Source organism: Heloderma suspectum, chromosome 1 (assembly GCF_057233095.1).
Source record: "Heloderma suspectum isolate Gila_16-S chromosome 1, 16-S_ref, whole genome shotgun sequence".
NCBI lineage: Eukaryota > Metazoa > Chordata > Lepidosauria > Squamata > Helodermatidae > Heloderma > Heloderma suspectum.
The window spans coordinates 63885699-63912071 of record NC_139458.1 but is presented as its reverse complement, the minus strand read 5'-3'; the positions used below and the strand labels follow the sequence as shown (position 1 = coordinate 63912071).

Genomic DNA, 26373 nt, shown 5'->3' with positions numbered 1-26373 from the left:
CAAGGAAATGTATTATTTAATATTGCCATGTATTATAAAATGGAAGTGTGTTTAAAGCATGTCTTAAATTTTTATAATAATATGCATTTAGTACAAGAATGTTTTGACACATGTAAGAATTAAATGTATATGTCCATTCTGCAAATGAATGCTATTTTTTAAGCATGGAAGGTATTTCCAGATTTTTTAAAGAAGCAAGAGGAAAACATTTTAAATTATATACTTGAAATTATGTCTAATTTATTATCTTGCATCTTGTAATAAATATTACCAGGACTGTGACTTATTGGGGAAATGTACACAATCTTAAAAGTAATATTTTCCAAGAATAGAGCTGAACAAGGCCCCTTCCAACCCTATGATTCTATGATTCTAAGTCAATACCCTCAATATTCAATTCTTGTTGGAATATTTAAGCAATCTAAAGATCAGTATTCGATAAATTAAACTTATAAACTAAGTATTTTCCTACATTAAAAAGACCATTATAGAAAAGATTTGTAGTTAACCTATTTGCTTAAAATCAATCCAAGCAGCCAGTTTGTTTCTGCTTTCATTTGCTCGTCTTAAGATGCTTATATTGGAAATCCCATTGATTTCAATGGGATTAAAAAAAGGTGTGTTTAGACTTACCACCCAAGTCCTCTTGCTGATATTCTTGTAAAGAATTTTACTAGTGAAAATAAAATATGTCAGTATTTACCATCACCTTCTCCAATATTAGTAAGGACAAGGCTGGAATTCTTGGCTCAAATACATTAATATATTTTGGTAAAGAATTAGTACATTTTGGCAGACTGAAATGGCTAGAAGCAGAATGGCATCAAGACTCATCTCTGTGTATTTCCCACCAGATTATCACTGTATGAAATGATCTAGCATGCACAGCAAGTTGTATTGTGGGGCACATATTTTTTAGTTACCACTGTTTAACAAGATAATCCAATGAACAGTGTTTTTGTTTATACATGATTTTATTTAACTTTACCTTTCAATCAACTTTCGTATGTCTCAGCTATCTTTCTTGGAAGTGCTACAGTCAATGCTTTAAAACACTTGAGAAAGCAGTGATCAGAGTACGGAAAGGAAATTTTCTTCATTAAATCTACTGAAGCAGATATTAAAAATGCATTTAATATACTGGGGATAGTTGGTGGGCATCAGAGAGTGTGACAGGCCAGTTACTGATGAGCTGCTGTCAGACGGCCTTCTCAGCAGGAATCTGTGTCTAAGGCTGCTGAAGGACAGCAATATCTTCCCTTGTGTGTAAGCTCTATTCATCTCCCAAGTATTTACTAAATCACAGGCCTCTGCACACAAACCCAGCGTTTCAGCGCATGCTAACAAATGATGGATGGTCCAGTCAATTCGTTATGTCCTGAAAGCGTGATTTCCTGCCATTCCAATCATCAAACCTCTGGAGCTTTCAGAGCTGATCAGTCCTGGAGAATATATTTTGCAGGCTCTATTAGGAGTAGAGGTTGTTAACATTAAAGTCTCTAACTTTTTCCCGTTGGCTGGAAAGACTGAACAATGGGAAAAAGAGCCTTGGCTTTCTATGTACGGAAGTCAGTGTTCCATTTAATACCAAAAGTTGTTAAAATAGGAATGTTGAAGTACTAGCCACATAGCCTTAAGTTAAGGAAGAAATCACATGCACTCTTTTGTTATGCTAAATCTTTGGATAACATCTGATCAGCAAAACATGAAGCCCCTATTAGGAAACCAAGGAGTCTCCTGTTTTGTTATTTAATCATAGAATGGATCCTTCTATTTAGGAAGACATATCCATTTTATGATTTAAAATATAAGCAAAATAGATGTCTTATTGCTATATCACTCATATGCAATAAATCAATACCATTAATAATGTTATTCCCATAGTACAGTACATACTATATAAGTCCAAGATATCCCAAAGTTCCTAAAGGTAGGTTTACTTCTCAAAGAAATTGTGTGCATGTGTATGTATGCGTATACATGTACTTTATTATTATATTATTATTATTATTTATTAGGTTGATAGGAGCACACATATACTTACACACACACTTTACCAACATTTTCCCTCATAAGCAGATTTGTCTACTACCTTACCGTCTGTTATACAGATGTACATTTTAGTACGGCAGAAGATTATCCTCTTCCAGCTACAAATAGCAAACAGGCATCACCCAGGAACCTAATGTTTCTATTTCTTTGCTCACTTACTAGGTAGGTCCCAGTCAAACCTACTAAAACCCTCCCTATTTTACCCTGCCATTCACCTCAACCTTGACCTGAAGATTAAACTCGGTTTTATTGCACACAAAGGTCATCTGTATTAGGTCAACATTCAAAGTCCCTTGTCAACTAAGGTTGATATATTCCAACCTTTCCTACTCTAATGCATCAAATTTTTCATGGTGAGGTCATACACAGCAGACAGTGTATTCAGCAATTTATTGTGCCATTGTAATTTAGCACAGAATATGATTGTCCAAAAAGCTGTCACATGAATAATTTTTTTTTGCCATGATATGCTGAATCCTATAACCCTGCAAAGCTAACAAATCTGCTCCTGCATGCAGACCTCATAAATAGTTGTCCCTGAACTGTAATGCAAAATTATAACTGTCATATTGAAGTCTGTGGGTCTCATCGAGCAAGTATTATAGTATTTTAAAAATCCAGCAGCCAAATACCAATAATCACATATAGACAAGTGTTAAATCTCAACTGCCCAATGTTATTGGCCTTTTAAATCTGAAGGCATCTATCTCTTGTTATGACACCAAGGTTGCTTCAGGTTGAATTCTATGAAATAATAATTAGTAGGATAGGCTACAACTATCAAAAACATTATATGTGAAATGGAAAAAGCTATGCACAAAAGGAAGCCAAAGGAAATCACATGCAGACAACAGGAGAGAATATGTAGTGACCAATAGGAGCAAAGCTTTAGGACATTAATATTTGAGACAGTCCTCTAATAGGCCATGAGGTGAGGCCCATTATTGTATCATTTTGTGGCTATCCCCCAGGACTATGTAATCTCTGCAATTTTTTGAGGCAATAATCCCCCAACTCTTGGGTTAAAAGTTCTCCTCAAAATTTCCTGTGGTTTTTTGGTAGAATTTAAAGGAACAGCCCTAAAATTGAATTTTGTACCCAGTGCATGTTAGAGTTTAGAGCTTTAACACATTTGGGACCCAGGGGGTTCAAAATGATTAGAAGTGATCTTCAATTTATTGAAATAAATTGTGGGAGTATCATGGAGAAGATGAAGAATAAATAGTGCAAAATGTGTATAGCAAGCCAGGGGCCTGTGGGTAGATGGTTCTTGGCTCTGTGGAATTGGTGTTCAAACTGTTTGTTTGTTTATTTGTTTATTTATTATTATTTACAATATTTATATACCACTCCAGATCCAAAGATTTTGGAGCAGTGAACAACAAGATAAAAGAATAAAACCCCATAATTAAAACAAAACATTTTAAAAGGATAGATTCTGAACTGAATAAACCGCAGCTGGTCACTCAGAGAAGGTCTCTTGAAATAAGAATGTCTTCAGGAGGCACCAAAAGCAACACAATATTGGTGCCTGTCTGACCTCCAAAGGCAGGGAGTTCCACACTGAAGGCTCTTTTCCTGGTGGACTACAACCAGGCCACAGATCCATGTGCAACCACCAGGGACATACCCTCTGATGACTTCAGTGACCAGGCAGGTTGGTAAAGGGAGAAGGCACTCTCTCAGTTATCCTGGTCCCAAGTTGTTTAGGGCTTTGTACACTAGTACTAATACCTTAAACCTGACCCGGTAGCAAATACACAGCCAGCGCAGCTCCCTCAGCAAAGGCGTTACATGCTGAAAGGGGGTAGCTCCTGACAACAGCTGAGCTCCTGCATTCTGCACTAGCGCCAGCTTCCGTACCAGCCTCAAGGGCAGCCCCACATAGAGCACATTGCAGTAATCCAGTCTTGAGGTTACTGATGCCTGTACCACTGTGGCCAAGCTATCCCTGTCCAGGAGAGGCCATAGGTGGTGAACCAGCTGAAGCTGGTAAAAGGCACTCTGAGCTGCAGCGGCCACTTGGGCCTCCAGCAGCAATGACAGATCTAGGAGTACCCTCAGACTATGAACCTGATCTTTCAGAGGGAGTGCAACCCCATCCAGAACAGGCAATGAGCCTATCTCCCTGACTCAGGAACCACTCACCCACAGGGCTTCTGTCTTGCCAGGATTCAGCTTCAGTTTATTGGCCCACATCCAGCCCATTAACTGAGTTTAGGCACTGATCCAGGACTTGCACAGCCTCTCCTGATTCAGATGTCAGAGGGAGACAGAACTGCATGTCATCAGCATACTGATGGCATTTAGCTCCAAATCCCCTAGTGACCGCTCCCAGTGGCTTCAGATAGATGTTAAACATTGGGGACAAGATGGTACCCTGCGGCACCCCATAGCTCAGTTGCCAAGGGACCAAGGAATAGCCACCCAATATTACTCTCTGAAATTGGCCCCATAAGTAGGTCCAGAACCACCATAACACAGTGCCTCTGATACCCATCCCATGGAGTCGATCCAGGAGGATACCATGGTCTATGGTATCAAAAGTCAATGAGAGGTTGAGCAGAATTAACAGAGTTGCACTCCCCCCATCCCTTTCTCTTTTTTATGGGATTGCACTCCCCTGAAATAGCAGGTTTGGAACCTGGGGCACTCTTAGATCCAGCTGTGTCACTAGAGGCGCAGGTGGTCTTGGTGGGATGGAGTACCTTTGACCTGCTTTGTCTGGTTCGCCAGCTGTGGCTGTTTCTGGACAGAGATTGTCTGGCCACTGTGATTCATGCTCAAGTAACCTCCCAGGTAGTTTACTGCAATGCGATATATGTAGGGCTGCCCTTGAAGATGTTCCAGAAGCGCCAATAACTGCAGAATACAGCCACCTGGTATGGCCAGGTCTATGTATATCACAGCAATTTTAAAAGAACTGCATTGGGTACATATTTTCTTCAGTTCCAATTCAATGGGCTGGTACTTACTTTTAAAGTCCTTGAGACCTGAAGGTGCACCTTTCCCCATATTAGCCTGCCCATGTGTTAATATCTTCTGCTACTCCTGGTACCTCCTTTATCAGAGGAATGTTAATTAACAAAGGAGAGGGCTTTCTCAGTAGCAATGCCCCAGTTGTGGAATTCCCTCTCAAAAGGGACCTGCCTACATAAGTGTTCTAAAATAAACAAATGCATACCTGGAATAAATTTCTTCATGGGCAACATGCTGTCAGAATGTAATAACCAGGAGCCCAGCTACACATGTTGCAATCATAAGCATTAGTATTAAGTCATAATTGTCAATCAACATCTATTTTTCTCCACTGGAGTTGGTCAACAAAGCTATGTGTTTTATTTGTAAAATCCCACTACAGCTCTAGGTCACAAGCTGTGCGCCTCTTATTGGACTCCACATATTTAAAGGGTGGGATTCAACCAGTGCTGTATATGGTGAGGAAAGAAAAAAGCATTTGCTGTGGCATGTGAAAATGCAGATTCTTGATGCTTTCCCTGATTTTGGGAAAGACATCACACTACAAAAATTAACCTATCTGGTGCTTGAAAAAGGTGTGTGTCATCTGTATGATCAACCATCATGACAAAATGTTGATACCTGATGTAGCAGCATCCCCATTTTGTGAGCAGAACATAATAACCAACATTTGTTTCTCTACAGCAGCATGTGCTCTACAGCACATCAAAAGGGAAAACTATCAAGCAAATACCATGAAGCATTCTCTGTTTCACATGACAAATTTATCTGTCGGCATTTGGAATAGCAGTCTTCAAATTTTTCAAATCCAGGACCCACCTTTACCCCAAACACACATTTGGGAAACCACTTCTTAGGGTTTTTTTAACTATATATTGTATGGTGGTAATATTGCTGTAGTATGTTCCAATCCACCAATTGAAGACCAATGATTTAAACACAAAGTTCTTGACAGGAATATCTGTGCTAGGTAATATACCGAAGGCAGTGTAGTTGCAAGTATGTGGAATCTAACGGAGGAAAATGTTATTGTCATACCTCTGAGCTACTCTGCCCTGTTTGATATACATGTCAGAATTGTGAAAACAATGAGGGAAAAGTACTACAGTCCTGAGACTGAAGATGTATGTGATGAGAGTCACTTTGATTAGGATGCTGTGATTTTGAAACAGAGGAATTAAAACAGATTTTCTTTTAGAAAATAATTTATTAAAATATAAGCTAAAACATAATTATATACATTTTATATACATTGCAAGTATAGTATTTACCTGTATAATTTATCCTCCCTGAAAAAGCAGTGATACCTACCTTGTTAGATCATTGGACATATTAATTTTGTTTTCATTAGCTGCCTTGTTGTGGCGAAGGGGCTTGCGTAACTCAGTGAAGCCATAAGCTATGCCGTGCAGGGCCACCCAAGACGGACAGGTCATGGCAGAGAGTTCTGACAAAATGTGGTCCACTGGAGAAGGAAATGGCAACCCACTCCAGTATTCTTGCCAAGAAAACCCCATGGAACGTATCACAAGGCTAAAAGAGATGACGCCGGAAGATGAGCCCCTCAGGTCGGAAGGTGTCCAATATACTACTGGGGAAGAGCAGAGGGTATTTCCAAGTAGCACCAGAAAGAGTGAAACGGCTGGGCCAAAGCCGAAAGGACACTCAGCTGTGGATGTGTCTGGTGGTGAAAAGAAAATCCGATGCTGTAAAGAACAATATTGTTTAGGAACCTGAAATGTCAGATCAATGAATCAAGGTAAGCTGGAGGTGGTCAAACATGAGATGGCAAGATTGAACATTGACATCTTGGGAATCAGCGAACTAAAATGGACAGGCATGGGCGAATTTAATTCAGGTGACCATCATATCTACTATTGTGGGCAAGAATGCCTTAGAAGAAATGGAGTAGCACTCATAGTCAACAAAAGGGTGGGGAAAGCAGTACTGGGGTACAATCTCAAAAGCGATAGAATGATCTCAGTACGAATCCAAGGCAAACCATTCAACATCACAGTAATTCAAGTCTATGCCCCAACCACTGATGCCGAAGAAGCTGAGGTTGATCGGTTCTATGAAGACCTACAACACCTTCTAGAACTAACACCAAAAAAAGATGTCCTCTTCATCATAGGGGATTGGAATGCTAAAGTAGGAAGTCAAGAAATCACCGGGATAACAGGCAGGCATGGCCTTGGTGTACAAAATGAAGCAGGACAAAAGCTAATAGAGTTTTGCCAAGAGAACACGCTGATCATAGCAAACACTCTTTTCCAACAGCACAAGAGACGACTCTACACATGAACATCACCAGATGGTCAATATCGAAATCAGACTGATTATGTACTTTGCAGCCAAAGATGGAGAAGCTCCATACAGCCAGTAAAAACAAGACCTGGAGCTGACTGTGGCTCAGATCATGAGCTGCTTCTTGCAACATTTCGGCTTAAATTGAAGAACATAGGGAAAACCACTAAACCATTCAGGTATGACCTCAATCATATCCCTTATGAATATACAGTGGAGGTGAGGAATAGATTTCAGGGATTAGACCTGATAGACAGAGTGCCTGAGGAACTATGGACGGAGGTCCATAACATTCATCATGAGAAATGCCGGGTTGGATGAATCAGAGGTCGGAATTAAGATTGCTGGGAGAATTATCAAAAACCTCCGATATGCAGACGATACCACCCTAATGGCAGAAAGCAAAGAGGATCTCAAGAGCCTCTTGTTGAGGGTGAAAGAGGAGAGTGCAAAAGCTGGTTTGAAACTCAACATTAAGAAAACGAAGATCATGGCATCTGGCCCCATCACTTCCTGGCATATAGAAGGGGAAGAAATGGAAGCAGTGACAGATTTTACTTTCTTGGGCTCCAAGATCACTGCAGACGGTGACTGTAGCCATGAAATTAAAAGACGCTTGCTCCTTGGGAGGAAAGCTATGGCAAACCTAGACAGCATAGTAAGAAGCAGAGACATCACCTTGCCGACAAAGGTCCGTCTAATCAAAGCTATGGTTTTCCCAGTAGTAATGTATGGCTGTGAGAGCTGGACTATAAGGAAGGCTGAGCGCCGAAGAATTGATGCTTTTGAACTGTGGTGCTGGAGAAGACTCTTACGAGTTCCCTGGACTGCAAGGAGGTCAAATCAGTCAGTCCTAAAGGAAATCAACCCTGAGTGCTTATTGGAAGGACAGATACTGAAGCTGAAGCTCAAATATTTTGGCCACCTAATGCGAAGAGAAAACTCTCTGGAAAAGACCCTGATGCTGGGAAAGACTGAAGGCAAAAGGAGAAGGGGACAGCAGAGGATGAGATGGCTAGATAGCATCACCGATGCAATGAATATGAACTTGAGCATGCTCCGGGAGACAGCGCAGGACAGGAAGGCCTGGCGTGCTATGGTCCATGGGATCACGAAGAGTCGGACACGACTGAACGACTGAACAACAACAAGAAATGTTCTTTAATACTTCCAAATAATTGTTCTCATGAAAAAATGCGGTTATTATTTTTGAAGAAATTATTCTGAAATTGCAGAACATGCAATCCATGCATTGATTTTCCAGTTACCTGACATGGAATTAAAATGGAACATACATACAGCACTAAGATATTGCACATGTGCTGCTACTAGAAAAAAGAGGGGTGGTCAGGTGATGATTTGTCCTAGTAATAGTGTATTGCCTGATTGTTTACCCTGTATCAGAAACTATCCAACAGAGAAAATAGTGGGGTATAATATGAAGTTGAAAGACTAGGCTTCAAAAAGACCAGGAACTATTTTTTTCCCTAAAGCAAAATCTATAAAGCAAAAATTATTTCAATATATTTCAGATTTCTTCCTGTTATTTTGAATCCTTTCGGCCCCAAATTGGACAAAAAGTGTGAAAACTATATAAAGATTTTAGGGCTATTTCTTTAAATGAGCCCTACCAAAAAACTGCAGGATATTGTCAGAGAACTTTTAACCCAAGGTCTTGAGGGGGGTGGGCTTATTGCCTCCGAAACGCAGAAATTGTGTAGTCCCAGAGGAGTGTGCCATGAAATTAATTTATACACACTTTTTTTCCAGTACACCTCATGGCACAGAAAAAATCAATTCACCAACAACAGGAGTAAAATGCACTACTGACCACATGCATAACATGTACATTTAGGAACGGAGAAAGACCCCAAAGACTCCCAATCTGTGAACTGTATCCTTTAGAAGAGATATGACCCTTTCTAGACCATTCTCTACCTCTACTTCTGAATCACATGGATGCCCCAAACCATCAACATTCTCTCTGACTTCAGCTTCAGTTTATTTTCCTTCAATTTACAACAGCCTTCAAACACCTATTCAAAGATAATACTGCTGAGACTGAAAAACGGATCTGGTGCCATCAGCATATTGACCACACAGTCCAAACATGCAGGTCTGCCTGTTGAACAACATCAGAAACCTTACAGCATCCACAATAATTGGCAAAGTGTGAAGCCAAAGTTCACTAACACTGTTTTCTAGAACCAGATAATGAGCAGAACCACTGCAGAGCAGAGCCCTGTGTGTCTTCCCCAAACATGGAATCCAGAAGGGTGACAAAATCACTGAGAAGTCTACATGAAGTAATAGGTTTATTCTCCTTCATCCTAGTCCAGAGAAAGATAATTCTTCAAGCCTAGTAAGGTCTTATAATTTGCAAAGCTTGTCTGGAAAACAGATTAAAATGGCTCAAGAAAGTCTTGATTCTTCATTCAAAAATACCTGGAAGTGAACAGCAGAGATTGAATGACTGACTGTATCCAACATATGCAAATTGAAGATGACCTTAAATTGTGCAAATCCAAAGGTTCAGGAATGGGCTTCTTCAACAACTGGCTAATAAATACCTTCTCTTAATTAAAATGGAGACATAACTTTGTGTAGGGAGGAATTAACCACCATGACATAATCAGGTGCTTGATGGGGTCCAAATGGCTCCCTCTGCAAACTCCTGGACCCTGTCCTGCTGCCCTATTCTCTTCCCGTTTATCTGGCTGGCAGTGGCAGCCAGTAGCAACAATGGGAGATCTCACTGGAGGCCTCTGCCCTCCCTGGCACCTTGAATGCTGCAGCAGCAGCATGCCAGGTATCAGGGATCCCAACTAATGTCATGTAATCCCTAATATGGATTGCCAAAGGAACGTTTAAGGAACCAGGGAGGGACACACAGGTACTTCACATATTTATTTTATTACATTTATATCCCACCTTTTTTCCTCCTTAAGGTACCCAAGGTGGTGTACATGATCCTCCTCCTCTCCGTTTTATCCTCACAACAACAACCCTGTGAGGTAGGTTGGGCGAGAGTCTCTGAATCTGAAACGCAGAAGAACTTGGGGTGTGTATATAAAATGGTGCGCATATCACAATGAAGGTATTACAAGTTGTATAGGTTTGTATTCTGACCCAGGTGGGTATGAACTTCGGCAGCATCATTAATAATTTTATGGAAACAAATTTCATAATGGAAAGTTTATCAATTGTTCAAACATAAATATATTTCTCTGTGAAAAAGGCTACAAAGCAGCCCCAGCCCAAATCAACAGCAAAACATTATCATTATTCAGAGGTCCCATGCGGTTGCAAAGACAGTTACAATTCACACATACATGTTCTTCAGCTGTCTGAAAAAAGCAGGCACTGCCTATGTGATGCAGCAATAACTGATCAAACTTCACAGACGCAACTTCAACAACACCTGAAACAAAGTACTTTTTAATGAAGGCATTTCATACTTTTAGGTACGAGTCATCAAATGATGAGATACCAAATCATATATCGAGAGAGAGAGAGAAGCAGTCCCAAGCAGCTGTGAACTTATAGTGGCAAAGAAACAGTAAATATTTTTCTCGCATAGCAACATCTTTGGATCAAGGGGAGATGGCAAGTTCTCACCTGATCAACTCAGAAATTAGAGGAGTTCTTCACACACACAAAATGGGGGGGGGGGGATTAAATGTAAAAATTATTTTTCTAAACCAGACTGAAAAGTGACATCCCTTGTCCCATCAGCCCTACCAATGTTCCCCACCAGGCTCCAAAACGCCCTCCCTCCTTTCCTTACCTTGCAAGCAGTAGTGGTAGGAAGCAAGAGCAGTGACACTCAGGCAGAAAATGGAGGCTTGTAGTTCTCCTGCGGGCAACTATAGCAACCCTTGGATTCTGGTCTGAGCTGAGGAAGAATTCAATAGCTCTTACAACCCACTTCCCTCCCAAAGTTCATCTCCAGTCCTGGCTCAGGATAACTTCGCTGGTAACTCTAATCCTAGGCTACCATGCCACTTACATTCTCAAGAACAGAAAAATATCCAAATGCCGCTGTTACAATACTCAGACATGCCTTAATTTTACTAAAATAGATCTGTTCAGAAGTTGTATTAGAACCCTAGGTAAATCACAGCTCTCTGCTTATTGAGCAAGTGCAGCCAGCACTGATGGTGGCATAGGACTAAAGAGAAGATGTGTTATCCCTGGGGTCTCCAATATGGTGCTTGTGGGCACCAATGTGCCTGCAAACACTGTTCTCTTAGTGCCCATCAGGATCTCTGCCCTTCCTGATTTTTTCTCTTATTCTTTAAAATTAAAAATGTTGTTTAACTGGGAGGCTGGCATGCCGCAAAGTGAAATGCTGCTGTCCAGCACCATCTTTGTTTGGGTTCATAAGAGTGGTTCTGTGTTCTGGAGCTCAGAACCCACCTCTGCCTTGTACTTTTGGTTTCTGGCAAGTTATTTTTCTTTTAGTCTTACCACTTTGCCTTCTGGGAAATGAGTGTTCTATGAACAGCCATGCCCATCATGGCAGCCATTTACGAATGGGGAAACTCTACCCCATGGCATGCATTTTGTGAGAACATCCATGACACACTTCTAAAATTCCAAATATGTCCACTGACCCAAAAAAGTCAAGAACTCCTACCTTATCCAATGTCTCCTGAAGAAATATGTTATTTGGGACTGGATAATTCCCACCCACCCCCCACCATGGAGACCTGCTTACACCATATTCCTAAAATGATTATGTTTGTGACAGATACACGTTGCTAAGACTACTAGAATTATTTAAATATTGTCACCAAAACCATTAATAAGCAGGTACTGCAATACACATTTTTAGCATACTGTAACTTTTCAAGCTTCTACTGATTAGGATCTTGTTCCACAGTCACAGTCCATTTGCTAGCTTAGTTCAATGTAGCTTGAAGAGCAAGTCACATTTTACTTATTAGCTTTTCCTATAAATGTTATTGGCAAAACAAACTATATAATATAGCTTTCATAAATTATGGCATTCAGTATAAAGACTGGAAAGTAGAACAGTGCCATTTTAAAAGAGCTAGTCCCTGGTTAGCTTGCTCAGGCAAGCACATATAATCACAATGATTTCAACTGGTGAACTGCCACTAAGTGGTGTTTGGAGTCTTGATAAAATTTGCAAGTGACTTCAGACAAATAAATGCCAAGATTAAGGAAGGCTTTAAAACTGAATAAAAAATACTGTGCAAAGTGATGACAGAGCATAAGGCAGCTGTGTGCATCTGAGAGGCGTTTGGTTATTGCTGGAGCCTAGCCTATTGGAGGGTGGGGAGAGAGTGCTGCCACTGAAAATGTTGATAGCCAGTATAGCATAATAGATAAGAGTATTGGACTGGGGACCTAACTACAAATCAACTCTCTCTCACGATGCAGACTAGGTGGCCTTGAGCAAGTCTCCATCTCTGAACCAAGCGCACCTCATATGTTTGTTTTAGGATAAACTGATATATTTATTTATTTATTTATTAAATTTATTAATCGCCCATCTGACTGGTCACCCAGCCACTCTGGGCGATGTACAACCCACCATAAAACAATTTAAAACAATAAAATTTTACCATAATTTTTTTTTTTTAAATACCCTAACCCACCCCAAATGCCTGCCTGAACAACCACGTTTTTAATGCACAACGGAAGCTCATTAAAGAGGGGGCATGACGGAGTTCCCTAGGGAGGGAGTTCCACAGAGTGGGGGCCACCACAGAAAAGGCCCTCTCCCTCGTCCCCACCAGTCTAGCTGTCCTGGCTGATGGGACAGAGAGAAGGCCATCTGAGGCTGATCTTGTTAAGCGGCCTGTCTGGTGTTGCTGGAGGCGCTCCTTATATACCAAATATATGCTTCCTTGAGATTCTTATTGGAAGGTAAGGGATACAAAACTGATAAATAAGGATTCGCTCTAAAATCCTTTAAAAAAAATCTTTGTTTTTAATCTTTGTAAACCACCCAAAGAGTCTCAGCTATGAGGTGGCACAGAAAAGTAATTAATAATAATAATAGTAATAATAATCCCACAAATTGTATGTGTGGGATATAAAAACATGAATATAAACATTGTACCCAGCATGTGCCTACTTCAGAAGCTATACTTCTTTCTACTTCCCATTTAAAAATTACAGTATCTCACATCATGTAATACAATGTCAAAGTTGATGAAAACATTTACCAATGGAATGGATGGAAGCTTCTGACTGAGAGGTGGAGGAGAGCATGCAAACATGAGGCTTATTGCAGATCCCTGTTATAACATTAAACTATAGTTTTGCATAAGAACAGCCATGCTGAATCAGACCAAAGGCCTATGTAGTCCAACATTCTGTTTACAAATGCAAACACAGAATATCTATAAATTTATTCTTGCATAATGCATTCAATGTAACCCAACATCTTCCTTTTTGAACGTCAGGTTACCAATCCAGTGGTTTTTGATAAGTCTAACAAAAGGAAGCATTACATATTTTCTACTGAGGGGAACACAAAACATCCCAACAGATGAATATGAAAGTTTGATTTTGTACATTAAAACAATTGTCTTGGATTTACTTAATTATGACATGCTTCTGTTATGAATAACTGATGCTGAAATAGCTGCATATATCTTAAAAAATCTATGGATGGAATCTAGTTGTTTCTATCCACCTACAAAACAGCATCTATCAGCGTAGCAGATTCCACCTTCCCACAGCCTTATCTCCCCAAATCTGCTCTGGAGGGTTAGGGACCCTCAAGAACAGATTTTGGGGGATGCACAGGGGACTGCAGGGGAAGAAAAAGATGGGGAAGTTCCATTATGTGAGCAGAGGTCAGCTCATGCAATGTTGGATGTTGCCCTAACTCTTTTTGAAGACAATTCCAATGCTTTGTTTCTTAAGTTTACAGCCATGTACTATCCAAGCAATGAGGGTGGTACCTCATTGTTTCAACAAATCATAGAATCATCACATAGCCTTTCCAAACTGCACTGGCGACTGCTTTTTTGGAAGCTGCAGGATGAAATTAAAATCACAGATGACAGAAACATAGGAAGCTGCCATATAACAAATCAAACCATTGGTCCACCTAGCTCAGTACTGATTGGCAATCGATTACCACATTTTCAGATGGGAGTGTTTTCCAGCCCTACTTGGAAATGCCAGGGATTGAACCAGGAACTTTTTGCATGCAAAGTATGTACTCTATCACTGAACTACAGCTCTTCCCCCGATATATGGCACAATCAAGGCACTACTCCTATGCAATTCCCATTCACGTCAATGAACTTACATAGGAACATTGATTAGCGAGTTTTCACCATAAACCCACAGAGGCCAGAAGGCTATGATTTTTTTTAGAGGAGATATTCTGCTTTCTCCTGCATCACTTTCTGCTAATTCAAAAAATATTCCCACTGAGGCCAGTGGAACAGATCCATAAGGCAAAAATACATTGCAAAACTTATTTCTAGAACAAACATTTAAGACTCGCAACAACACATTCTTCTACACTATTTCACAATAAATTGTTTATAAACAAGAGCCTGTTTACGCCAAAGCCATACATAGTACTGAAATGCAAATTCTCAAATGAGCAGGGGATAATATTCAATACTGAAGCTATCTGTTTCCTTTGCTAGTATCATTTCATTTGTTTTCTTTTTATTTTATTTACTTTTCTTTTCTTGGCACCTTCCACAAAGTTGTACTTCATCTGACAGTTTAAATATCAGCATCAGTTTCATCTCATCAGAAGCTATAGATAGAAAAGTTTTGCCTATGCTGAATTGTCCCAAAAAGCTTTAAAAGATTAATTTGATTTAAAAGGCTTCAGGAGCTTTCAAAGGAGAGTTGGTGGTTTCAGGCCATTTCCTAATGGACAGCTGCATCTATCATGAAGCCATCAGGATTTCTAGCATTATTGGCAATTTCTCATCCACAAACAGATACAATATTTTAATTTTAGAGTCTAGGCACATTGGCGGAGATATATATTCAAGACAGAACTGTACATTTCCACAGAGTTTCAGTTCTGTGAATACATGGGTATACCCAAGAAAATATAAGAAACAAGTTCCATTTCCCAAAACATATAATCTCTTGAATGATACCATAATTTAAAATGCAGTTTGTCAATCAGCTGAAGATTTTATTTCATTATCTGTATTTAATAAATTAAATTTAAATAAATGTGCACATTATCAAAATTTCAGTAGATAAAATTTGGATTTTTTTTTTTTAAAAGAAACCATTCATTTTTAGGAAAGGTCATATTTCATATTTTCTTTACTAGTTTGTGAATCTGTAATATAGAATATTCCCATTTATTTATTTATTTATTGCGTTTTTATCCTGCCCTTTAGCCAAAAAGCCTCCCAAGGCGGCTTACAAAAGTTTTTCTTAAGACATATATTTCTATTATAGTACCACACAAGAGAAAAAATTGGCTTCAAATATATGTTCAAATCAGTATTGTGCAAGATCCAGAGTTTTAAAGAAATACTGACATTGATTTTAATTGAAAAGTATAAGTTTAAGTTGACTGCAGTTCCTTTGCTAGAAGGAAAGCCACAATGGTTTCATTTGTAGATAAAGTATATCTCCTAGCATTGCATATAAACAGGAAGAAAAAAGAACTACTTCATTTTTATTTTCTTCAAGTTTGGCACAGGAATGAGAGATATAGCCTATCTAGTATTGTAATTTAATGCAGTCAGATTTTGATGAGATATGGGCTTTTAGAAACAATAACAAAGCATCTCAGGGTACCTTAAAGGCTATACCTGTGACATTTTTGTGACACAAATTTATTGTGACATAGGGCTACATCCAATATCGCAGAAGCGAACTTTCATCCATGCAGTAGGATTTGCCCTTTGTCTCCTCCCTGCTGTACTCCCCACTCATCCCTCAAATCTGCTGGGAGGGGGGGGGATGTTGCCCAACCTTCCAGACAGAAGAGCACAGGGGGAGGAGGAATCTGTTCTGCCAATGGTATTTGTTCTACTGGGAGGCAGAGACCACTGGAAACACTCCATAAACTTTCATGTGACAGATACCACTCGACCAGGTGCATGGTCACCTACACTGATCAGTGTAGGTCTACTTCTCCAGCTCCTACCCTGCAGTGCCTCTCCTCTACCTGATGATATCTTCATCATCTCAGCCCATGAGAAGGAAGCCCTTGAAAAATTCCATCAGGACATCAATCTTTTTACCTCAACCATTCACCTAGGTCTCAAAAACACCATACAGCAAGTCCACTTTCTGGACATTAGTGTACAACAATGTGAAGGACATACAAGCCTTATCTCAGAAACCAAATGATCACCATACACACTTACATTTTTTCAGATATCATCCAGAGAATACATCACAACGCACTGACTGGGTTCACATGACACGACAACCCATCATGGGTAACTAGCCATGGTGGGTTGCTATGTCATCCAAACCCAGACTGCTTCCCACAGGTGGCTTACTTTTTGGCAACAAGCCACCCTGACAACCCATGGCTTGCTCTTGGGGTTGTTCAACTCATGATAGGCTGGCATGTCCAAACCCAGCAAAGCCAACCTATTGTGGGGTTCCAGCGATCGGGAGCAGTAAAACCCTTGTTGCTCTTCATGATTGTGCCCGTGCCGCCTCAAGCCTCCCTCACCAGTGATAACCCTTCTAATGGTGCTCGAACTACAGTAACCGCGGCATTATCTGCTCTGAATGGGAGCCACAAAAAGGGGGTGGACCATAGACCTCTCTTATACAGACTTGCTGGAGACTTGGGGAAGTGTGGAATGGAAGCAAGGCACCCACAAGTGTCAGTTCAACACTTAAAACCCAGAAGATCACCTTGCTAAGTCGGCGATCTTGTCCCCTTTTCCTGACCTGTCACTGTCAACAGTGCAAAAATTGGTCTCCTCTTGTCAATCTCCTTGCAGATTTCATACTGCACTTTGCTGCTTTTGACAGCTATAAAGTACAAGGATACTGACAAGACAAGGCTACACATGCTGGATAGCCATAGGCGCGCACTTATGCACCTCCAAAAGACCAACAAAATTTTTTTGGGTAAAAAGTTACAAATACACCTGAGCACTTTTCAGGAGCTGATGTGTGTGTGTGTGTGTGTGTGTGTGTATATATATATATATATATATATACACACACACACACACACACACTATGGCTCCATTTGCGCAAATGTCTGGGGCTTAAAAAGAAAAGCTAGGGAACAAAAGGGATTGCGATCAGAGAGGGGAGGGGAACGGAACTGGCAGAAAAGACAGTTTCTGCTGCAAAAGACACCGGGATGCTGGCTGGAGGGAGAAGGAGCGGGAGAACAACCCATGGTGAGCCCAGTCGTCTTTTGGGCACACCGTGGATTGTTCCACGTAGCTTAATCGTGGGGTGGGTTGTCATGTCATTTGAACCCACCCACTGTCTTCCACCAGCCCTGTAACATTCATGAAATTGTTCCACTCCTTCAGTCACAGACTAACACCAGACAGTCTTAAAACTACTCATCAGGGTAAACAAAGGTTCATATCAACAAAGCCAAACAGGGCCCACTACAAGACAGGCCCAAGAGAAAGTAACAATTCCTGACTTGTCAGCTATAGCTGTCAGCTAAAATCTCTCCAGCACATCCTTAAGATTCTACATTCCATCTTAGAAGATCTTTCCCTTTCAAAGGCCTTTGGTGAAAGGCCTGACCTTCATTACAGGGAGTTCTCCTGAAGCAGATAATAACCAGCAAAAATGGGCCCTAATGGAGATACAAACCCTGGTACCAAGTCTGCCCCCTATTGGCTCAAGAAACACCACCACAGGACCAAACATCATCCACCATATTATCAAAGGCTTGTTCATGATATATACCGTCTTCCAACAATGTCATTCTTCAATTTACACAGGCTGGTCAGCCAGTGCACAAGAGAATAAATGGACACAAACTAGACAACAAAAATGTGACACTCAGAAATCAGTGGGGCAGCATTCTTCTTAAAGTCGCCATATTCCAACAGAGAAGTTTCAAAGGTAAGAGTGCCTGATGAAACCGGTGAATGAACATTCATTAATAAATCTGACACTATGAAATTTGGTCTCAACAAATCCTGGTCTGTCCTTCTTACATGTTTATTTACACCATCTATCTTGCTCTGCCTGTTTATCACAAGTGGCTAAGGGCTGGGAGTAATTCATAATCTTTTTGATTGGCTCTTGTATTTGTTTTGCATTCTGCATCCATGTACTTTGCATAGTCACACCCACTGCGATCTCTTGTATTGCTTGACCTTTTATCCTCAATTTGTTTTTTAAAATCCTCATTGTCCTTGTACTTAGGATATACATCTGCCCAATTAAATACTCAATCCTATGCATGTTTAAACAGAAAAAAGGTCTACAACTCCAAGCATGCCCCAGACAGCATGACTGCCTGAGGCAAGCTGGGAGTTGCTAGGCCTTTTTTCTGCCTAAACATGCACAGGATTTCACCCTAAGTGACCAATTCATTTTATGCTATCCTTCCCCCAAGAGCTCAAATGAGAGTACCTGGTTCCCCCTCCAAACAATCCTGCAATGTACGTTAGGCTGAAAGAGAGAGGACTGCCTAGCAAACATGATGGCTGGTTAGCATTTGAGCCCAGGTCTCCATAGCCTAGTCTAAGGGCCAATTTACATTTTACATAAGAAATCCATGATCAGATCTCACCATTATTTATTTATTTTTTACTTAAAAGCAAGCATGGGATGCTCCAATTAAGTCAAAGTAGCAGTGCTGGGAAAGAGGGTGTTCAACCCTTTCCCCAATGCCATTTTTCCATTCTAAATTACCCCTCCTCCACACTGCTCTTAGTCATGCTATGGAAAATTATAGGCATGATACAGGCAAACAGCAGCTTGGTGAGTGGCAATTTAGACAGGGAAAGTGCAATGGGGGAAAAGGTTAAGCACCCTCTTCCCAGGACCGATACTCTGAACAAATTTGAAGCCATCTACAGTTGGTCTTTGCGACTCTACACATGGACATCACCAGATGGTCAATATCGAAATCAGATTGATTATGTCCTTTGCAGCCAAAGATGGAGAAGCTCTATACAGTCAGTAAAAACAAGACCTGGAGCTGACTGTGGCTCAGATCATGAGCTGCTTCTTGCAAAATTTCGGCTTAAATTGAAGAATGTAGGGAAAAACACTAAACCATTCAGGTATGACCTAAATCATATCCCTTATGAATATACAGTGGAGGTAAGGAATAGATTTAAGGGATTAGACCTGATAGACAGAGTGCCTGAGGAACTATGGACGGAGGTCCATAACACTGTTCAGGAGGCAGCAACGGAATCCATCCCAAAGAAAAAGAAGTGCAAGAAAGCAAAGTGGCTGTCTGATGAGGCTTTACAAGTAGCTGAGGAAAGAAGGGAAGCGAAAAGCAAGGGAGAAAGGGGAAGATATATCCAACTGAATGCAGAGTTCCAGAGAATTGCAAGGAGAGACAAGAAGGCCTTCTTAAATGAACAATGCAAAGAAATCGAGGAAAACAATAGAATGGGAAAGACTAGACATCTCTTCAAGAAAATCGGAGATCTCAAGGGAACGTTTTGTGCAAAGATGGCATGATAAAGGACAAAGAAGGCAGGGACCTCACAGAAGCAGATGAGATTAAGAAGAGGTGGAAAGAATACACAGAAGAACTATACAGGAAAGATCTTAATGTCCTTGATAGCCATGATAGTGCGGTCACTGAACTTGAACTGGACATCCTCGAGAGTGAAGTCAAGTGGGCCTTAGGAAGCATTAGTAACAACAAAGCTAGTGGAGATGACAGTATTCCAGCTGAGCTATTTAAAATCCTAAAAGATGATGCTGTTAAAGTGCTGCATTCAATATGCCAACAAATCTGGAACACTCAACAGTGGCCACAAGACTGGAAAAGGTCAGTTTACATTCCAATTCCAAAGAAGGGCAACGCCAAAGAGTGTTCAAACTACCGCACAATTGCGCTCATTTCACATGCCAGCAAGGTGATGCTCAAAATCCTACAAGCTAGGCTTCAGCAGTATGCGAACCGAGAACTACCGGAAGTACAAGCGGGGTTTCGAAGAGGCAGAGGAACTAGAGATCAAATCGCCAACTTTCGCTGGATCACGGAGAAAGCAAGAGAATTCCAGAAAAACGTCTATTTCTGCTTCATTGACTACGCTAAAGCCTTTGATTGTGTGGATCACAACAAACTGTGGCAAATTCTTAAAGTGATGGGAATACCAGACCACCTTACCTGTCTCCTGAGAAACCTGTACGAGGGTCAAGAAGCAACAGTAAGAACCAGACATGGAACAAACGATTGGTTCAAAATTGGGAAAGGAGTACGACAAGGCTGCATATTGTCACCCTGCTTATTTAACTTATATGCAGAGTACATCATGAGAAACGCCGGGTTGGATGAATCACAGGTCGGAATTAAGATTGCTGGGAGAATTATCAACAACCTCCGATATGCAGACGATACCACCCTAATGGCAGAAAGCGAAGAGGATCTAAAGAGCCTCTTGTTGAGGGTGAAAGAGGAGAGTGCAAAAGCTGGTTTGAAACGCAACATTAAAAAAACTAAGATCATGGCATCTGGCCCCATCACTTCCTGGCATATAGAAGGGGAAGAAATGGAAGCAGTGACAGATTTTACTTTCCTGGGCTCCAAGATCACCACAGATGGTGACTGTAGCCATGAAATTAAAGGACGCTTGCTCCTTGGGAGGAAAGCTATGGCAAACCTAGACAGCATAGTAAGAAGCAGAGACATCACCTTGCCGACAAAGGTCCGTCTAATCAAAGCTATGGTTTTCCCAGTAGTAATGTATGGCTGTGAGAGCTGGACTATAAGGAAGGCTGAGCGCCGAAGAATTGATGCTTTCGAACTGTGGTGCTGGAGAAGACTCTTACGAGTCCCCTGGACTGCAAGGAGGTCAAATCAGTCAATCCTAAAGGAAATCAACCCTGACTGCTCATTGGAAGGACAGATGCTGAAGCTGAAGCTGAAATATTTTGGCCACCTAATGCGAAGAGAAAACTCTCTGGAAAAGACCCTGATGCTGGGAAAGACTGAAGGCCAAAGGAGAAGGGGACGGCAGAGGATGAGATGGCTAGATAGTATCACCGATGCAATGAATATGAACTTGAGCACACTCCGGGAGAGAGCGGAGGACAGGAAGGCCTGGCGTGCTATGGTCCATGGGGTCACGAAGAGTCGGACACGACTGAACAACAACACAGTTGCTCTTATGTAAAAACCAAGATGTCAAGAGAACTGACCACAGATCTCCCACGTAACATATAGCTTGGTCCTAAGTCCAATACGCTAGCTCAGGGATGGGCAATTTGGGGTCCTCCATATGTTTTGACCTACATTTCCTAGCCAGCATAGCCAATGGTGAGGGATGATGGGAGTTATAGGTCAAAACATCTCGAGGGCCACGAGTTGCCTGCCCCTTTTCTAGTGACTACACCTCATGATGGTGAAACTATTTTTCTCCTCAAATATTTGCTTGTTTAGATAGAAATGGCAAATTAACACCACCCCGCCATGTTTATATGAAAAATAACAGCACAATCCTATACACATCTTTTCAGCAGTAAGCCTTACTTGGGAGTGTGTCTAGGATTGCATCACTATAGTGCAATTCTATAACATCTCTTCTCAGTTGAATAAGACTTAGGGCTTCTCCACACGAGCGATTTACTGCACTCTTGATTGGCCACTCATGGAGGTTTGGGGGTCCTTTACACAGCATCATCAACCTCCAGGACATCTCCCGTGCCTTCCACCAGTAATCTCACTTTTAAAAAGACTGGTGATAATGTACTATTTAAAACTATCGCAGCATACCCCCAGTGTGTGAAGTTGGCATTGCACTGTACTACAGTTACGAGATGGTGCTGTTTCATTGAACCTTATGGGAGCACTGCTGAGAGGGAAAGTTTTCAGTTACAAATCATGTAGTTGCTGTTGATCGCTGTCTAAAGGAGCCAGTAGGGAATGCAGAAAGACCCCAGAAGAAGAAAGCCTGGTAAGGGTGTGGGTTTTTTCCCTTAACATAGAGATGCCCTTACTCCTAGAAAAGTGTGTATAGGGCTGCAGCCAAAATGCCCAACATAGCAGCTACCTGATAAGATATTCCTATTTGTATCTTGCTGTATATTCTTAGGAGTGTAGAAGAGCAACAGGTTAGGAAACAACTAGAAAACAAACCTAGGAAACAATACATTAGGTTTCTAGGTGCATCCTCAGATTTTATATTACATTTCTATACTGCCCAATAGCAAACCTTTCTGGGCAGTTCACAAAAGAGCTTAAACGAGATCACTTTTTAAAATACACCAGATGTGCGCAGATACAATCAATGTATATGGCAACAGAGATAGCAATTGCTTTGGAGATCTTGCCTAAGGCACCCAATTAAACAAAATTATGATCCACCTCAGGTAGCTGAGAAAGCAGGGTGTTATTACCTACTCCAAAAGTCACTGTACTATGAAAGTGCAACTTTAATATGGTTTTACTCTTATTTCTTTTCTCTGCATTTCATTCTCTTTCCGTTAACAAAGCCTCGCTCTCTTACTTTCTTTTTCTACACAAGTCCCAGTTCTCCTCCCCTTCTTCTTATATCATTTCACTGCTTTTGTAATGATTAATTAGGGGTGCAATGCTATGCACGTTTAGACAGAAGAAAATCCTACAACTCCCAGCACTGGCTGGGGAATGCCGGGAGTTGTAGGGCTTCCTTTTGCCCAAACATGCATAGGATTGTGCCCTAAACCACTGATGTTATTAAACAGAAGTAATCAAAACTCTTACAGACAGAAAGGCGCCCAACGTGGGTTTGGTAAAGTGCATGTCACGCTGCACTGCAGAGAGCCCCGGCCTATTCATTGCCACTCAGAAGTAAGCTCCGTTAAGTTAAACGGGGCTAACCGGCAAAGTAAGAGCTTCTCTCCTTGCCGCTGCACCCACGATTCCCCCGGTTCTGCCCTGTATTCCGCCCCGCTCCGGGCCGGCGATCCCACGCAGCCAACGCAAGCGCCTTCACGGGCACTACAAACACGGTGCGCGCACACGAAGCTCAGCTGCCCACACGCACCCCGCCCCACTCCACTCCCGCTCCGCGCCGCCTCGGCCCGCCGCTCGCGGGCAGCTGCTTCCGACAGCTGACTTGGCCGCTTCCTTCGCTGAAAGGGGCGGGATCCTGCGCTGAAGCGGTAGGCGGAGTAACGGTGGCTCCGCAGCCGGCTGGCGAGGACTTACCCGGGGAATCGCGCCTTCAGCTTCTTCAGGCTCTGCCTGGTCGGGGGCACCTGAGCCAGGAACCGGGCAATCTCTTCGTACTGGGCTTTCGGCAGCTTCATGTCTCCCGCTCAGCCTGGCGGGGAAGGGAGGCCCTTTCCTTTCCCGCGGGCGCGGCTGTTGCAACGAGGGAGGGGGAATAAGTGGCCTGCTGTCCGCTCTTCCTGCCTCCCCCCCCCAAGAACGGGGGGTGGGTGGGCGGGCTGGGAAAAGGCCCCCGCGAAAACACAGCCCCCGCCCCGCGCCCTCCGGTTCGCGCCCTAGCCGGGAAACGAGAGCCGCTCATGCGCTGCTCGGGCGGCTCCGCCCTCCGCGCCGCCGGCGCGCCGCGAAACTCGGCCCCTTCCCTCGGGCCGGCAGCTGCAGCGTCTGGCGGGAAGCCGCGAGCGCGGGAAGAGTCGGCGGAGCCCCTCGCGGCTTCCTCAACCCGGGGGAGGCTGCCCGCCCGCGCCTGTGCGGTACTGGCTGCTTTCCTTCAAAAAAGCAAGCCGGTCTTGCGTGGCTCAGCAGCGCAGCCGCTTGTCTTCCTTTTTCTGCAGAGTTACATAGTTTGGCCCGTTCCTTGTGCGAGGAGGAGCAGGGCCGAGGGAAGGATTATCGGCTCTTCAAGCGGCACAGACCAGCCCTGGCTTTGGGAGTTTTTTATTAGTATGGGGGGGGGGGCATGATTCTCATTAGTATGGGGGGGCACGATTCTCTTAGGCTGCATCAAACCCATTCAAGTGCCTGTAGCTGTTTTGGTCCACAGCTGGTTTTGGAGGTGGGGAATCCAAAAGTAATTATAGGCTAATATTTATTTATTATTTATTGCATTTATACCCCGCCTTTTTTTCTCTTGCAAGGAACCCAAGGCGGCTTACATTATCCTCCTCCTCCTCCTCTCCATTTTATCCTTACAACAACAACCCTGTGAGGTGGGTTGGGCTGAGAGTGTGTGACTGGCCCAAAATCACCCAGTGAGCTTCCATGGCCGAGTGGGGACTAGAACCCGGATCTCCCAGCTCATACTCCAACACTCTTGCCACTACACCACACTGGTCCTAATAAATAGATTTATTAGGACACATTCAAATGTCACAAAGATGCTAACTAGGTTTCTGGACACTTTTGTTGTTGTTAAGTCGTGTCCGGCTGTTCGTCACCCCATGTACCATAGCACACCAGGCCTTCCTGTCCTGTGCTTTCTCCCGGAGCATGCTCAAGTCCATATTCATTGCATCAGTGATGCTATCTACCCCCATTCTCTGCCTTCCCCTTCTTTTGCTTTCAGCCTTTCCCAGCATCAGGGTCTTTTCCAGTGACTTTTCGCATTAGGTGGCCAAAATATTTGAGCTTCAGCTTCAGTATCTGTCCTTCCAATGAGCACTCAGGGATGATTTCCTTTAGGATGGACTAATTGGACCTCCTTGCAGTCCAGGGCGCTCCAGCACCACAGTTCGAAATCATCAATTCTTCAGCGCTCAGCCTTCCCTACAGTCCAGCACTCACAGCCATACATTACTACTGGGAAAACCATAGCTTTGATTAGACGGACCTTTGTCGGCAAGGTGATGTCTCTGCTTCTTACTATGCTGTCTAGGTTGGCCATAGCTTTCCTCCCAAGGAGCAAGCGTCTTTTAATTTCATGGCTACAGTCACCGTCTGCGGTGATCTTGGAGCCCAAGAAGGTAAAATCTGTCAGTGCTTCCATTTCTTCCCCTTCTATGTGCCAGGAAGTGATGGGGCCAGATGCCATGATCTTAGTTTTTTTAATGTTGAGTTTCAAACCAGCTTTTGCACTCTCCACTTTCACCCTCAACAAGAGGCTCTTTAGATCCTCTTCGCTTTCTGCCATTAGGGTGCTATTGTCTGCGTATCTGAGGTTGTTGATAATTCTCCCGGCAATCTTAATTCCGACCTGCGATTCATCCAACCCAGCGTTTCTCGTGATGTACTCTGCATATAAGTTAAATAAGCAGGGTAACAATATGCAGCCTTGTCGTACTCCTTTCCCAATTTTGAACCAATCGGTTGTTCCATGTCTGGTTCTTACTGTTGCTTCTTGACCCTCATACAGGTTTCTCAGGAGACAGGTAAGGTGGTCTGGTATTCCCATCTCTTTAAGAATTTGCCACACTTTGTTGTGATCCACACAATCAAAGGCTTTAGTGTAGTCAATGAAGCAGAAATAGACGTTTTTCTGGAATTCTCTTTCTCCATGATCCAGCGAATGTTGGCGATTTGATCTCTAGTTCCTCTGCCTCTTCGAAACCCCGCTTGTTCTTCCGGTAGTTCTCAGTTCACATACTGCTGAAGCCTAGCTTGTAGGATTTTGAGCATCACCTTGCTGGCATGTGAAATGAGTGCAATTGTACGGTAAACACTCTTTGGCATTGCCCTTCTTTGGAATTGGAATGTAAACTGACCTTTTCCAGTCTTGTGGCCACTGTTGAGTGTTCCAGATTTGTTGGCATATTGAGTGCAGCATCATCTTTCAGGATTTTAAATAGCTCATCTGGAATACTGTCATCTCCGCTAGCTTTGTTGTTAGTAATGCTACCTAAGGCCCACTTGACTTCACTCTCTAGGATGTCCGGCTCAAGTTCAGTGACCGCACTATTATGGCTATCAGGGACATTAGGGTCTGTCCTGTATAGTTCTTCTGTGTATTCTTTCCACCTCTTCTTAATCTCATCTGCTTCTGTTAGGTC

General features: G+C 42.4%; 1 protein-coding gene and 1 long non-coding RNA gene across 2 annotated transcripts in view; one reads left to right on the top strand and one right to left on the bottom strand.

The window, feature by feature from the left end:
• Positions 1 to 23988, bottom strand: part of CDIN1 (CDAN1 interacting nuclease 1) — a 186995-nt gene extending 163007 nt beyond the window's left edge. The window contains exon 1 of the mRNA XM_084844521.1: positions 23645 to 23988. Within this exon, the coding sequence (XP_084700647.1) occupies positions 23645 to 23745 (101 nt within the window). The 5' untranslated portion in view covers positions 23746 to 23988. The remainder of the gene's footprint in view (positions 1 to 23644) is intronic.
• Positions 1 to 26373, top strand: part of LOC146357293 (uncharacterized) — a 534301-nt gene that overhangs the window by 237265 nt on the left and 270663 nt on the right. The gene's annotated exons all lie outside the window — the stretch shown is intronic.